Genomic DNA, 15778 nt, shown 5'->3' with positions numbered 1-15778 from the left:
GTTGGGCCATAGAAATGAATACTCATGGCTTCCTTTATGTAAATTATAGAAATGCTCCTGCAGGTAATTCAGAAACAAACTGTAATCACTCCTGCAGCAGATTTCATTTTGGAAGAGGAAATCCTATTAGGATCCAAATTCTTCGCATGCCCTCTGCCCACAGACTGAGCATTCTACCTGGTAATTAATTTCTTTTCTTCCTGCTGTCCCCAGTATCTATGTTATTGCTAGCCAGAACTTTTTTGCTAAGGTCAAAATGTGTATTCTCAAGCTAAGGCCATACTTTAATTTATCCAAATATTTTGTAGTCAGTCATTGCTTTTCTGAGGAATGCAACATTGATAAAACATCAGCATTCCTGATGCTAAAAACCTCTGAGAGCAGGTCTCCACCAGTTGTTGCTGCGCTCAGTGGGAGCTACTTGGAGCTGGCCGTCCTGCACAGAAGAGACAATATGCATGTTGTGGGAGCTGAGATTTAGACTTCATCTTTTGAGCTGGCACAACAGTCATAATTTTCAGAGTCCCTCACATTTCTCCTTAACAAAATTAAGGTGTTACACAGTTGATTTCATCCCTCAAATTAACATACCATAAAACATAATCATTAGTGAAAAAAAGAGATGTGAGGCCAAAAATTCAGTGATCCATTCCCTAAAATGTAAAAGCAAAGTGAGTTGTCACTGAAATCAACACAACCATGTCAAAGGCTTCAATTCTGATAAAATGGCATATTCCTCTAGAAGAAAGTTTTATCCAAATATATTTGACTAGTTCTAATGCTCAGCTAGTTGAATATCTACCGTGAGAGATTTGTTTTAGAGCAGGTACTTCCATGGGTAGCATGACCGTCAGAACGAAAGGAACTTAGGGATTTGCAAGCCCTGGCCTGTACTTAGGTTACAGTGATTTCTTCTCACGACTACTGATTTGTACCACAGAGGACTGTGGCCTAACGTACAATGGATGATCACTTTCCAAAATAAGTCTTACATTTGGATTATTACATTTTCAACATGACATTTTTTAGGGTTTCAGATCAAACATGACATTAAGAAAGTGTAAAGTAGGGTAATCTGTGGTATCATGCCATGATGTTACGGGTGACCTGCAAAAATGCACTGGCAGAGGGAAGTATCACTCGCTTGTCTGCAGCACGGATACATGCAACGGTTCATCACTTTCACTCGCACACACGGGGCAGGTTGCCAGATTTTGCTTCCACAGAAGTCGATGGCAAACCTTTTGTTGACTTTTGTGGTCCCAGAGGAGGTGCCGTTGGAATTTGGATTGCCTTGGTACTTCAGGCTGTAATGATGCACTCAAGCAGTTTGGCAGGTTTGTCCTCCTCTCCTGTTTGGTTATCATCGTAACAACAAAGCAAGGCATTTCTAGACCAACTTTCATTTTAGAGAAAATGACATCTGGGAGAGGGGAGAAAAAAAAAAGAAAAAAGAACCTGAATAACAAAATACTTTCCCAACTCAGAAGCAATAAGTTTCTAGCACTTCATTGTCTCCTCCGCACTCCATATGATACCAATGTAGGCGAACAGTGGGCAAGAGCTATCTATAGAAAGCAGTTTAAACTGTGAATTCTGCCGCACCTCCATTCTGCAGCTCTCCATTAGCAGGCTATATTTGTACAGTTTATTATACCATGGGTCCTTGTTCTGATAAAAAAAAATCATAAATCTTAGAAGGATGTGGGCAGCAAAATACTTGGGGAAGGTGTCAGCTCAGAACTGTCTGCAGATCAGCTGGAAGCAATGCGGCAGATTTGCAGTGGGTCCTATTTTGTTGCACATCTGGGTATCACAGCAAAATGAACGGCTAGCCTCCGCCCGCCGTCAACAATCCTCCCTAAAATGAACAACTTGGAGGCAGGAGCGGGTGGGAGGGAGTACTGCTCAGAAATCTAGAAAATACATCGCAACTTAAAAATGGATTGGAACTGCCAAACTGATCTGCGCCTGAGTTGAGCTCTAAGCATTAATTACTCATATAATTTTAGAAGTTACGAAACATGTCTGTCTTTGACCTTGTGTCTAAATACGGAATTGCCCATACAGAGAAGCTGCTTGGCATTTAATCATTCTTGCCTTTCACCTTGACAGAGTCAAAGTTGTTCTACCCCCACTGAGGGAAAGCCGTATGGCATGCAATTAGATTCCTGCTCTGGGTAAAGTTACTCCTGTACATTACATCTTTTGCCCATGATTCATCCCATCAACTGTCATGTAAACAGGAGGAAATGTCAGATGAGTTTTCTTCTGAACATTCGGTCATTCGGCAAAAAAAGTCATCATTTGTATTCAATTACTGTGAAGGCTGTGCTAGTATCAAGATACAGATAGTCCAGAATTTTTCATATGAAAACACTTCACTGGGATGGCTGAACCTTTAAAAGTCAGTCTCTGAGTCTTGAGACCCCTCCTCCCCCAAAAATGGTGGGTTGGAAAGAGGCCCAGGAGAAGGGCAGCCAAACCTTGTTCATTATCAGAGGGAACACAACAGCCGTCAGGGAACTCTGTAAGGACTTCACTTTCCTCCGCTCTACAACAACTGCATTTTTTACAGGTATATTGGGAAACCAAACACGTAACTGCACGGAATGAGAAAGTGCAAAGCAGTAAGGATTTATATATATAGTGATAATATGAGGTTTTGGCAGTTCCAAACTCATTAAAACAGTAATTCTCAAAATCCTATTGTATATATATTACATAAGACTTCAAAATGCAATTTAACATTTTTATTTAACTAGCTGGCTTTCAGGATATATCTGATTTCTTCCCTCTCAAGTGAATTACTGCTCATGCATTTTTTTCCTTTTAACTCTCTTCTTTCTTTACTGTTAACTTTGCCTTCTTCAAGACTCATTTCTGGCCCATTCTTGCGAAGACTGTCAAGGTTAGTGCTTGCTGACTCACAACAGCGCTCATTATATTCAGACATTTGCAGGAACAAGCACTTGCAATTGGAACAGGCAAGGACCCTTATCTTGCAATCTCTGCAAAGCACCAGGTACAGCTAATGTCCAGTTTAGTAACAACAGCAATAGTCACCCAGAAATCTGCCATTACACGTGGACAAGGAGTAAGAGCATTTGTAGAATCGGTGTGGGCATTGCTGCCTCTTCAGTGCGCACACAGCTGTCTGTGAAGCCAAGATTAAGCCATAGCCACAACAGCAGACGAAATGTTGTGGTGCTAACGACAAATTTGACTTTGGTAGCAAGCGAAGGATTTGTAAAGTATTTTCTGTCTTCCTCCCCAATTTAGATGGAGAAACTCCTATCGTACTTCAGCCGACTAACGCAACCGAGAAGACACAGCTAATAGGGGACAGCCATCGGAACTATCGCACAGACTCCTAGAGCGGGCAAACACGACCTGTTGGTGCTTCCCACTAAGTGTCACAGAGAGAAAAAAACACGTGATAAGCTGTGCAGCCTGTATTTGTAGTTGTCTTTAAGCTAATCAAGAGTAACCTGAGAGTAATTTCCTATCAAGGCAGAATCTCTCTCTAGGCCGCTTCAAGTAGGTTGATATCTACACTCTGCAAGGAGATACCTGTGGCCAGTACAGAGCTCTACAGACCAACACGCTGGTCTCTCACGGCTTCAAACTGCCAGGCTCAGCATGGTCTTTCCCTCTAATAATACTCCCTTTGGTATGATTGCTCTCCTCGCTGCCCTCAGCTGAGGTTTCACCTTTCGGACACAGTCCCGAGTCCCTCTCCAGACACACCGCTCTGTCTCTCCCTGCCCGAGGAACGCTCCTCGCGTGCAGCAGTTTTGCTGGATGTGAAATGTTCCTGTGAGAGAGCCCTGGAAACGCTCTTTAGCAGATCTCAGAGGGAAAGTCGGTGGCGAGGCAGACGCGGCTGTCCTTCCCAGAGAAGAAATGCTCTTTGGAAAGCAGCTGGCAGCTTGCTGGGGCCCAGCCCCAGCAATTATAAACCCAAGCCAGGACAAAGTGCTCGGGGATCATTCTGCTGGTGGTTACAACGCAGGCCACTCCAAATCCAGGAGCCTCATCCAGCACCAGAAGCACACATAGGCTCTGTGTCCTCCCCTGCACAAGTTGCAAACCTGGGAGACAGTGGGCAAACACCCTATGGAGGGGGAGGCTGGCCCTGGGCTGCCCCAGAGCCCCTCTCCTCTCCCCGTAGCCGGTGACAGTCCCATGGCAAATCTCCCCCATTCCAGCCTGGACGGGCCTGCCGCCCATGCTGGGCAGCCCCGGCTTCTCCGGCTGCAGCTGCAATGTGCTGGGAATTGGTCCCCAGCCAACAGCTTTCTGCTGGCTTGCTTATTCCGCCATGCCCCTGGCTGCCAGCTCCGCTGCCCCGCTGGCACTGGGCTAGGAGCCATCGCGCCAGCACTGGCACCGGGGCTGCAGGAGCAGCAAGGATTTGGCAGGTCAGGCAAGCAGCAGAGGAGCGACCGTCCTCCTCAGCCTGGCTCATCGGGGTGAGCCTGGGTCCTCCCCTCTGCCCCAGGCGCAGGGGCTTTAAGAGCACATGGCGTGATTATAAATAAAGAGGTAGGGAAGAGATGTACGTTCAGGTGTACCGCTGCACAAGTCAGTGGAGATAGTGTGGTGTGGCTAAAGCAAGCATGAAGAAATTAGGCTTCTAATTTGTAAGAGCTAAAGAAATACCTCTGAGATCTTAAACTTAGCACTTCACTGGTTTGACATAGTAGTTTAAGCCTTAGACAGCTGAATTTCTCTTTATTGATCATGTTACATCAATCATTGTCAGTTCTGTGCATTTGCTATTTTTGCTCCTCTAATCACAGTGCTGCAGTCCAAAGGGGGACGTAATGTACCACTGAATTATATAGACCAATGAATATATAGCTAGTCAAAAGTGTTACTCCCTTCCTTAAAATTGGATTCTGTGGTTGTGAAACATTATTGTCTTCCTTCTATTCTCACCTTTCACATCAAATGTCATTCAGTGGCAGCTAAATATATGGGAAAAAAGTGTGTTTCATCGCACTAGCTGTAACTCCAAAGTCAGGAAATAGTACTTTTAACATTTCTTTAAAGTTCCTATAACACATGGACATTTTAAAAGCCATTAATTCCAGTTCAGGTTATGTATCTGTTCCCCAGGCGCAGGCACCTGGGCCAGCTAATGCTCACATTGCCGTCAGAAATAGCCCTATTTTTCTGCTTCAGAGGAGAGGGGAAGTCCCGGCATGGCTGGGGCTGTGGACAGGCACTCGCTCCCCTCCTACCCATGGGCTCTTCTTTGTCCTCAGTTGCGTCTTGCAAATAAATTTGGAGGCCACTCCTACGTACATAAATCCAGACTGCCGTCCTGCCTGCCCAGCGGCACCAGGGGGATGTGCCCATCCCTCCCGGTGCTCCCAGGGGAGGGGAGCTGGCGACACCATCCTGCCGCTGTGGAGACGTGACCCCAGAAGGCACGTTCCCAGCGGCAGCCGAGTGCCGCAGATCTTCCCGCTGGGTGGCCAGATCAGACGGCGTGGGTGTCAGGGTGCTAGTGCTGCGAGACGGGCAGGGCGCAGCCCACTGGGTACGTGCCGGGGGACACCAGCACCCACTCGCCCCAGCGCACACACGCGCACACACACGTCTTTTGGCTTTCCTCGCTATTCCCTTTCGCACGGTGTTTACTCTGGTGTAAGATGTTATCACCCAACAAAGGAGTAGGGAGAGCACGTAATATGTGACATATCTGCAGGCTAAGTGATTTCTTAAATTTTGCTGTCTGGTAGAGACATTCACTGCGACAGTGTGCACATGCTATGTAGTGACTATTTCCAGCAGAGATGGAAAAGGCATTTGGAGAGAAGTCTAGTGTAAAGCTACACATTGTACGTGGAATCCTTTCCCGCGTGAAATCCCTCCTGCTCCCATGGAACTCACTGAGAATTGCACCCTTGATTTCAACAACAGCTACAGATCAGGCCTAAAGCCAGGGAGGGAAAGGTAAATCCCAGATTAGCAAAAGCAATTGGGGAATTTTTTTCATATGCAACACCTTCGATGTCCCTCCAGACCCCACTCTATGGGCCAGAGCCAAAGCTTACTGAAATCAAGAAAATTATGTCCATGGGCTCAAGATGGTGGTTCTTATTCACCCTTTCTAAATGAGAGATTTTTCTTGGGAAATCTTGGGAAAGATTTATGACTCGATCTCACAGTGTGATGCAAAGATGGACAAGCTGCCGCATGTTTGCAAAGCCCTTTTACTGACATGAGGATCTGTACAGAAGATCCACAATGTATTATCTCAGTTAGCCAAAAACCTCAGAACAAACCAATGACCAAGGCTCTGAGTGGGTTCTCCAGGACTTGCAGCTTAAAAATCTGAGTGTCTGAACCCATGGTTTAATTCCAAAGAGGAAACTTAGTTTTCAGAGTACCAGAGCATTTGCCTCTCGCTGCTGTCAGGACTAGCTATTCTGGGGACACGTGGAGAAAGGATGAATAAGGATTTCAGGACTTGGCTCTTCAATGTGATTTTTACTCATTTGTTTGCTTTTCAGATAAGTTCCTAACGTGAACATAGCTATGCTTACATGATCTGTTTCTGTGTAAAGTTCAGTTGCACACCCATTAACTTTCTCAAAATGTACAGATCCTCAAAATTTTGTTCTGTTTTGCCGCATTTATTTATATGTAAAGTACTACATATTCAGATCTACCTTTGCTGTCAACCACTCTGACTAATAAAGGTTGTATGTATGAATTGTAGCACGCCCTTTACTTTTCCACGCGATCAACAACTTCATTCCAGTAACAGGTAGAAAAGCTGTTGAGACAGCTGTCCAAAATTACGGCTTTGCACCCTGACAAGTGGCAAGCGGCAACTCAGGGTTTCCTCAGAGAGGAACCCGGGTCTTGGGTTGCAGCAGATGTACCCTACCTATGCAAAGCAGCCAAAGGTATAGCCGCACATTGCAAATCCTTTCTATAATGCAGAATGCTTGTCTACATAAAAAAATTCAGCAGTGTGATGGAGTGATATAACACAGTAGTTTTACTGGCATCAGTTCCTATACGGAACGATTTCCCCCGGCAAGGGGTGCGCGCAGAGAGTGAAACCGTGATGCTGCAGAGGACAATGGCAGATGTCCCGTCAACTTCCCTGGGGCCAGCGTCTCACTCGGGGGTTTTGCAGCTGTCTGAGAGCCAGTGCAGAGTGCCAGATAGACTGGGCCTGCTACGGGACGGGAATATTTCTCACTAGGATGGTATCCAGTCTCTGTGACCACAGAAGCCCAAGCATTTGAAAAATGGACAGGGGGCAGCTGTTTCAGCGGGATGTATTCTCAAAGAGCTGTCCTTTAGCATGCTTAGATATTAACTCATACCCTGACTCACTCAAAATACTGAATGGAAGAAAAATCACAGAAGATTTAGGCCTGCCATCAACATAACCAGTTATTTAGGTAGTTTGTGCACGTTTCTCCCCACAACAAGTTGATAGGATAAACCACTCTGCTTCATCCAAAAAACATCAAACATAACTGTATGTCATTTAATTTCATTGTTTACCTTCCCTAAGAATTAATACCCAAAGTATGGGTATGATTTCAGTCAAAACAAATTACATTTTTGCCTCTTTTTAGAATAAAATTATTAAAGAAAAATTATGAAGCATGCAAAACTGAGCACAGCTAAAATTACTGATTTCTTTTTCCATACTATCATTTTCTATAGACAAGAAAATGTTCATCGTGCTGTTACAAAGCGAGGAGAAAGACCGCGGATGAAAGTAATCCCCTTCCTTCTCTCCCTGAACTGAAGTCAGCTAAATCATCACATCCAGCATCTCCTTTCACTTTGAGAGGGACGAACGGGTGCAGGAATTTCATACAAGAGGACTCAGTCCTTCGTGCCAGTGTCACCTGTCCCAGGGTTGGGAAGGCAATAGTATGGGACAACTGCGTGGTAACCCACACCTACAAGATAATCTCAGAAAGATGCTGGTAAAGACACGCGATTTCCCACTAGTGGAGAGAGATAACACGTGCTAAGTACCACCTGGCTGGATTTGACAATGTATTCCTATTGTGGCAGTATGTAAATGTACAGATACTTCCTTAGCCTGGAAAAATAGTGTCTAGACATTTCGGGGAGAGGAGAGGAGGTTTGGAAAAAAATCCCTCCGAATTTCAACAACTTAATTAACTGCGATGAGACGAAGGGATCTCAACAGGTATCCTCCTGCACTAACTTGCTTTGTGAGGGTTTGTGGTAAGCTGGAGTAAGAACAACATACATCTTGTTTTCCTTTAAAAATTAACGAGGTGTTGGCAGTCACACAGCAGGCGTCCTCTGCTCCCGTAGCAACAGCTCCTGCTGAAAGTCAGCGAGTCACAGCAGAAGAGGCTCGGTTTGCAACGCAGCTGGATCTCGTAGAGAAAAACAACCGTATCTGCAACTGATTAAAGAAAAGCCTTTGCATGAGGGGGAAAAAGTAAAAACTTGGCATCTCCTTCGAGCCGGAATCGAACCAGCGACCTAAGGATTCCCGTGGGGCAATGCCTCTACAGTCCTCCGCTCTACCAGCTGAGCTATCGAAGGGGCCTGCATGTCGTCCCGCCGCCACGCCACAAGAACACAGCACGGCTCGCGTAGGCGCCGCGCGGCGCATGCGCGGGGCGCACAGCGCTAGGGCGGGCGTCAGCCCCGGCCAGGGCTCGCCGCGGGGCGAGGCAGGGTCTGCCGCGAGCGCCTCCTGCCGGCGGGGCGGGGCGGGGCGCGCATGCGCTGCGCTGTGCCGTGCGGGGGTGCGGGGCGGGGGGGCCCTGGGCCCGTGCCTGCCGCGGCGGGGCGGGAGAGCGGCCGGCCGGGTCCGGCCGGGTCCGGCGGGGTCCGCCGGGGTCCGCCGGGGCGGGGCGCGGCGCTGCGCTCGGGTGTTGGGGTCTACAGGAGAGGGAGGAGAAGGTGCCGCTGTGCGGGGCCAGTGGCGCAATGGATAACGCGTCTGACTACGGATCAGAAGATTGTAGGTTCGACTCCTGCCTGGCTCGCATTCGTTTTTCATCCTGTCACGCACGCACGGGGGGATCGTTCGTTTTCGTCTGAGCTCATCGTTTAACACCTTTTATACGCCCGGCACATCACGGGATTATTTTGTGTCCCAAAGCAGAAAAGACAACTGTAGAAACTGTAAAACGCCATCTAGGCTTAACCTTCTCAAACGATCTAAATACACGCCTTGTCAAATGCATTAACTGTGCCAACAAATTAACCCAATTAACTCACATGGGGAAAAATCCTTTAGGCCCTGGGAGAGGAGCACTGTGCTCATCATTGGCCTGACACAGTACGGTTAGTCTTACGAATGACATCACGTAAAATAACCGCGAGGTCTCTGAAGGCAGCAAGCAGCACTGCTGTGATGAAGACTATTGTTTTCAGAGTGATTATCCGTTAGTCGTGAGAAGTGCGAGAGCATCCTTGTTGTGCAGTTGAATGAAAAGTGTGTGATTTTGCAAAAACCCATTTTTGACCTATATAAAGGCTACGCGGCGCGTAAAGAACGGCTCGCAACCGGGAGCGGCGAGGAAGGCACCCCCAGTGATGAGATTTGAGACTAGTCCACAGCCTCGGAGTAACCGCAGTCTGTGGATTCAGTGCGAGTTTACTATAAAAATTGGTTCGTGCTGTTACGAACAGATAACCGAGAGGTAGCTCGTTAGTGCTGCTAACGTTTGGAATCGCCATCCTTTGTTTTGCCACGTCTGTGAACGGCGCTGGTGACGGTCACGATACAAGGATGTGCAGGCAGGCGAGAGGCGGCGCAAGGAAAGGGCACCCCACCAGCCCTGGAGACCCTCATTTTTCCGCTTGGTGCTCAGACTCATGTAGCCGCCATTGGGAGCCATGTCAGGAGCACCTCCTGGGGAACACGTAACTTGGCGGACGTCTGTTTCAAAGGGAAAAAGGGGCACATCTAAGGGCACCGTGCCCTGCAAGTTTCTATGTAAGCACGATGGGGTTTTGGCGCCCACCCCGGGATGCCCGCCGGGGAGGGAGAGAGGCCAGGCCGGTTTGGTTTTCCTCTCCGCGGGCGAGTGAAAACGCGGCGTTGGCGAGGCGAACCGAGGCACCAAAAGGTACCCGAGCCAGGCAGGAGTCGAACCTACAGTCTTCTGATCCGTAGTCAGACGCGTTATCCATTGCGCCACTGGCCCTGCACGCGGACGCTAGCCGAGCCGCCGCCCGCTCAGCAAACCCCTCTCCCACCGCAGGCACGCTGCGCGCATGCGCTGCTCAGCCCGCCCGACCGCTGCCCTCGCAAAGCGCATGCTCAAAACTCCGCGCGGGCTGGGGTGGCACCTGGGGCGGCCGCTGGGCGGCAGCAAGCGGGTCCCTTCGATAGCTCAGCTGGTAGAGCGGAGGACTGTAGAGGCGCTGCCCCGCGGGAATCCTTAGGTCGCTGGTTCGATTCCGGCTCGAAGGAGACGCTGAATCTTTTTTTTCTTTTTTTTCCCCTCCCAGGGGAATTTGACTTTTTTCGGCCCCTCGGTGATGGCCGGGGGCGCGGCCGCCGGGTACGCGTTTGCATAAACTAGGAGTCAAACCTGAATCCACAGTCCAAAAGCGCATCCCTTTGCCACTCCCCGGTGTGGGACAGGGCACAGACTCCATCCAGGGCTACAAGACTGATTTTTTTCTTGGTTACGATTCACTCCTTCCTATATAAATGTCTCTGCTCCTACTTTTTGCAGAAGTTCATGCAAACTCCTTCACTCCTTTTCACTCATTCAGTGGCACCCCTTTTTCCTTGTCCTAAAGGATAGCTCACAAAATAAAAGCACACCCAGAGTTTCTTCTGGAGAAGGGACCATCTCCTTTCCCCCTCCATGTCCATCTCCGAGATATTTTTTCTCTCCCACCCACCCAGAAAGTGTTGACATGCATGCGTTTCTGTGTAACTGTCTATCACCAATAAGTGAAAAGGAATGCAGAGAAAAAGAAAAAAAAAAGATAAAAATAAAACAGAATGCAAGCCAGGAAAAACAAACAAAACAACTAAACTCAAACCCTGGAAAAATGTAGGCACCAATCTCAGGACTTGCTGTATGCTAAACAACCATTCTGCCTCTTGAGCTATGGCCCTGTAACATTAATGTAACTGCTTGGCTCGGCTTCCCACTCTTCTAGGACATGCTCATGTTTTTAAATGTACTAAATGCTTTTTACTACAATAACAGCCTATTACAGTGCCTGGATGATAGTGTAGCTTACTAAATACTTCATTTAGGAGCAAAGTATTGGTGACCAGTCACCTGCAAGTGTTTAATTATTTCTGTATCTGGTCTCCAGCAAGGGCCAATAACAAGCTGTGTGCATGTATCCTATTCAATCATTTGTAGCACTTAATAACGGAAGATGCCAGAGATTATATAAACCCCATTCATAAGACATTTCACTCTGATACACTGGGTCACCAGAGCGTGGCGGGCAGGCAAACAGATGCATCAGGGGTTGTTAAATGGCCTGACGGGTACAGGAGGGGACACCTGCTCCAACGAAAAGAACTTTTCAGCTCCCGTGTTGTAAGAAAAGGTTTGTTTGCATTTCAAGCAAAAGCTGTCTCTTCTCCTGGAGAAAGGGGAAATAGAACAAATCTCAGGGGAGTTAAGAGTATGAGGATGAAAATTTTCAGACTGCCTGGAGGATTTCCAAGGAGAGATGGTGAAAATGTTCCTGTATGACGAGGTGCTGGCTGATGGATGCAGTTTGAGATATGTGGCATGTGCATGGACAAGATGTCCTGCTGACCACATAGGTGGGAAACCCCTGGAAACGAGAGCGCATCTTTCCTGATTTTTTTTAGTATCTGAAACTTTATTATTTCTTGACTTAGGTACTCTTGTCAGTGAATCTATTTTGGATATTATAAACACACGCTTCTATCTGTACCTACTCTTCACCTGGCTTGAGTTAAGTGGGATTTCAGGGTCACCAGATCTATCCAGTTATCACTCAGCTAACAGCAGTTCTCTCGACTGACGTCCTGGGCACTTAGACATGATTTTTAGCTCCCCAGGACGTTCCCCAGAGCAGCCAAACCTACCTCGTTTCAGCAGCAGGAGCCAGATGAGCAGGCACCCTCTGGGGTCAGCCGAGTCGGAGCATGACAGTGGAAAACTGGAAGATGCTGGGAATAGACTTGGGTGCTGGAGATTCCTGGTGGGGTTGGGAAAGATCCATATAATAAGCAAGATTTTTTTAAAATAAATCTCTTTGGAGATGGAGTTGACCCAGTTGAAAGCTCCCGAGGATGCTGAGCAGGATGTGTGGGTACCAACTTAATTAAACGAATCCCTTAATGAGGAAATCCACACCTCCCGCTTTCCAACTGTTTTTCCACACACACACCCCCCGAGCTTCCCAATTTTCCCTCTATCCATGCCCGGTTCGGGTGGGAACCTCAGGGGAAACGGGGGCCGGGAAGGCGAGAGGGGGCGTAAAAGTTAAATAAGCGAGCCAGGCAGGAGTCGAACCTACAATCTTCTGATCCGTAGTCAGACGCGTTATCCATTGCGCCACTGGCCCCTAGCGACAGTGGTTTGCAGCGCGGGAGGTGTTGGGCGTCGGGGCCGCCCCCCCGGGGCTCCCCCCGGGAGCCCCGGGGGGGGCGGCCCCGACGCCCAACACTGCCAAAACGCGGGGCTGCAGGGCAGGAGCAAAGTCCTGCACAGCCAACACACAGTCCCCGAGTGTTGGGTCTCTGATGCTGCTCCCATCCCTAATCTTTGCCGCACCATTGTTCCTGGGCTGGGGGGGGACGGGGGGACAGGACACACACCGAAATTCTCCAGCGGCGGGTGAAGGTTGCGTGGTGGAAATCCCGCTTTCCCACCCGGCATCCGGGTCCAAGCTCCGTATCTGATGTTGCTCCACCGTGATGAAGAGCTTTGCAAGTACAAGCTGGGAACAAGTCACATCATGTCACCTGCTGCAATATCTATGCTGAAAGGAAAAAAGACAAACATCATAATATCATCCAGTTCCTAAATGCTGGGAGTTGTGTCATGCCCCTTTGCTCATAAACTCTGTTCCCCCAAACCCCAGCAGAGCCTGTCTGCTCTTGTGGTGTCTGGAGGAGGAATTCCAGCTGCTGGGAGGAGGAGGTGGGATCTGCCTCTGCTTCCACGATGCTGTAGCAGAAGAGCCTTGTAGCCTTCACCCCACGCTTGGTCCTGCTTCTGCATAAGGGCCCAGAGCAGACAGACAAGGCCTGCAGGGCTGGGACAGGCTGTGTGGCGCAGCGCAGAGCTGATCTATTCAGAGGGATAAGGGCAGCTCTGAAGGTACTAAGATAGCATCAGCACCTTGTCTTCCAGGTAACCCCCACTCCACTGTCACACCGATACCTCTCCCGTTACGACGTGCCTGTCTCACGCCTGCATGTTAGTTCCTGCCCCAAGCTCTGAGTTACTCTTGGTCTGTACCCCGTATTTTCTTCCTGCAGCTCAGACAATTCTCTTTGGACTGCCAAGGTGGGCTTTGCCTTTGAATCCATACAAAGCACCATGTTGGTGCTTCAGGAAGGAGACCAGTGCCCCGGTGGCTGTGGTCTTGGTCATTTGGTATGCTCTGCAAAGGCCGCAACATCCCAGAACTTGTGCTCCAGTTTTTCCTTGTCAATCAGATGCAAAGTAAGCTTTGCTTTTCCAGGGAGAGCCAGGGAACACCTCACAGATTAGTAACATTTTGGATTCAGCCTCAGGACTTCTTGGTGACACTTGCTGCCTGCTTTTCTGAGCCCTTCACTGACCTTACGGCAGCCAAACGTGTTGGCCCATCACTGATAATAACCTGGGTGTCGGTGAGCTGCTGGGTTCTTTCCGATGATAGCCTTTGATTGCTGTTTGATTTCTGGCCTGACACTTGTCCATTCAGGCTCTCATAAACAGGTCTGTACCAAAGAGAGCCTGGCTACTGAAAACAAACTCTGCTTAGTTAGCCCTAGCTTCATTAGGCAAACAAAAAAACAGACAAAAAAACAGTTAGCTGGCTTTGGACATTAGGGAGCATGGAAAAACATGAATGACTCTTCTTTCCATTCCTTAGGAGCAGGATGGGATTCACCTAACCTGCTGCCAGGGAAAATGCCGGGAGCTGTTGGAGACGAACGTTAATCACCACAACCCTATCTGAACACGCATTGCTACCATACCTCCCTCAGCAGCGGTGATTTTGCCAGACTACGGTGATAAGTGATGGCTTTTGGCTTCACTTGCTTGTGAGTGCTCCTTCAGGTCATGGACCATCTTGTGGGGTACTGAAGGTATTACATTCTGGATAACAATGAGGATGTTGAGGGTGAAGTTTGAAAGGAGGATGAGCCAGTTTAGCAGCTCCTTGCTCCAAAGCAACAAGGTCTCACTTCTCCTCCCCTCTTCTCCACTGTGCTCAGCTACACAACTTGCCTTGTCACTGGTCTGTGGTCACCCCCGGCACCTGAGTCAACTTGATAATCCAGCAAAGAAGCGGGGAATTTTCTAACGGTCAGCGGGGAATTTTCTAACGGTCAGTGAGGCGAATCAGCTCAGCTGGTGCAAACGAGGGGACCAGACCTTGCAGCCAGGGCCAGCACGAGGAAGGTGAGAGGCACAGGCTGCCCCATCCCACTGCCCAGAGCAGCTCAGCCACCTGCAGTTGCTTGTCAAACTGCAGCCCGAAGGAGGAGTGTCGTGCTGAGACAATGAAGCACAAGACATGGAGTGGGAGCAAGGTGTGAGAAGTGGAGAAGGTATCCAGTGGGTGAGAGGTAGAGCTGCTGTCTGCGTGCACAGACACCTCACTTTCCATCTGTTATTTCCACCCTCTCTTCATTTTCCTTCTTGCTCTCTTTATTTTTTGCAGGTGCTAGTAAGGTGGGCGGTGAAGACAAGGCCAAATTGCTCCTGATTGCCCCAGGCCAGCACAGAGGGGTAAGCATGGAGGGGAGCAGCTCCTTCATAAGCAGAGACTTGCAAATGGGTCCTCTTTTGCAGATGGGTTTTGTTTTTTTCCCCTGAATTAACCTTGAAAAGCCACAAAGTGAATTAAAGGGGTGAGTGTGTCCAAATGGCTGGTGGGCATATAACAACAGGAAGAATGTAATTGCAAACAGGAGTTTGTGGGGGTGGGGGTAATGCCTTTTTCTAGTTGGGCAGCTTGGATTTGCACCTATTCCTCCAGTTGGCAGCCAGAGAGATGATCCACCGCATGCCCGGGCCAGGCAGGATAGAGGGCTCCCATGTATTTGCTCAGAGATCCCAGGGATCACCCCTGCTGCGATGATGGGACAAAGGATGATGTCAGAAAAGAGTAGTTTCTCAGATTTCCATGCACTTCTAACAGAATTGCTCTGAGCAAACAAGGCCACTCAGTTTTGGCTGACGGAGCACGTACTGCATGCAAGAACAGCTGTGTTGTGGTGCACTGCAATTCGGAAAGCAGATCCCAGTGAGATGGGCCCTGCTCGAACCCAGGACAGGGCTGCAGCCAGGAATAATGATTTGAGGCAAAACCTTGGTCAAGCAGGGAACCATCCTCATGCCTGGAGGAAGCTGGAGCCAGAGCTGGGAAATCAGGCTAGTGGCCCGGGGAGGGGATGAATATGGGTAAGAGCTGGAAATGAGAAGGGGTGATACAAAGGGGTGGGCAGGTAGGGAAGGATGAGTCTGCCTGACAGCATGCCAAGCCTACCTTTGGTGGCTGCTCCTAACTTCTTTTGATAGCTCTCCTGGCAGCGAGGCAGGCTACAAATATATGTAGTTTTTTA

At 48.7% G+C, this 15778-nt stretch overlaps 1 protein-coding gene and 5 non-coding genes across 6 annotated transcripts in view; 3 read left to right on the top strand and 3 right to left on the bottom strand.

Annotated features, from left to right (window-relative positions):
- The window catches only part of DNAJC5B (DnaJ heat shock protein family (Hsp40) member C5 beta), a 28583-nt gene extending 25206 nt beyond the window's left edge, over positions 1–3377 (top strand). The window contains exon 4 of the mRNA XM_076332201.1: positions 3283–3377. Within this exon, the coding sequence (XP_076188316.1) occupies positions 3283–3377 (95 nt within the window). The remainder of the gene's footprint in view (positions 1–3282) is intronic.
- A 5103-nt stretch (positions 3378–8480) lies between these two features.
- On the bottom strand, positions 8481–8571 carry TRNAY-GUA (transfer RNA tyrosine (anticodon GUA)). Its single transcript is given in 2 exon segments — positions 8481–8516; positions 8535–8571. It is a non-coding gene; the product is annotated as a tRNA-Tyr (tRNA).
- Positions 8572–8947: 376 nt separating this feature from the next.
- TRNAR-ACG (transfer RNA arginine (anticodon ACG)) lies at positions 8948–9020 on the top strand. The gene has a single exon. It is a non-coding gene; the product is annotated as a tRNA-Arg (tRNA).
- Positions 9021–10114: 1094 nt separating this feature from the next.
- On the bottom strand, positions 10115–10187 carry TRNAR-ACG (transfer RNA arginine (anticodon ACG)). Its single transcript has one exon. It is a non-coding gene; the product is annotated as a tRNA-Arg (tRNA).
- A 178-nt stretch (positions 10188–10365) lies between these two features.
- On the top strand, positions 10366–10456 carry TRNAY-GUA (transfer RNA tyrosine (anticodon GUA)). The gene is given in 2 exon segments: positions 10366–10402; positions 10421–10456. It is a non-coding gene; the product is annotated as a tRNA-Tyr (tRNA).
- Positions 10457–12485: 2029 nt separating this feature from the next.
- Positions 12486–12558, bottom strand: TRNAR-ACG (transfer RNA arginine (anticodon ACG)). The gene has a single exon. It is a non-coding gene; the product is annotated as a tRNA-Arg (tRNA).
- Between the last annotated feature and the right edge of the window lie 3220 nt (positions 12559–15778).

The sequence above is a fragment of the Aptenodytes patagonicus genome, chromosome 2 (assembly GCF_965638725.1).
Source record: "Aptenodytes patagonicus chromosome 2, bAptPat1.pri.cur, whole genome shotgun sequence".
Lineage (NCBI taxonomy): Eukaryota > Metazoa > Chordata > Aves > Sphenisciformes > Spheniscidae > Aptenodytes > Aptenodytes patagonicus.
The sequence above is the reverse complement of the archived record's forward strand: the minus strand, read 5'-3'. Positions and strand labels throughout refer to the sequence as shown.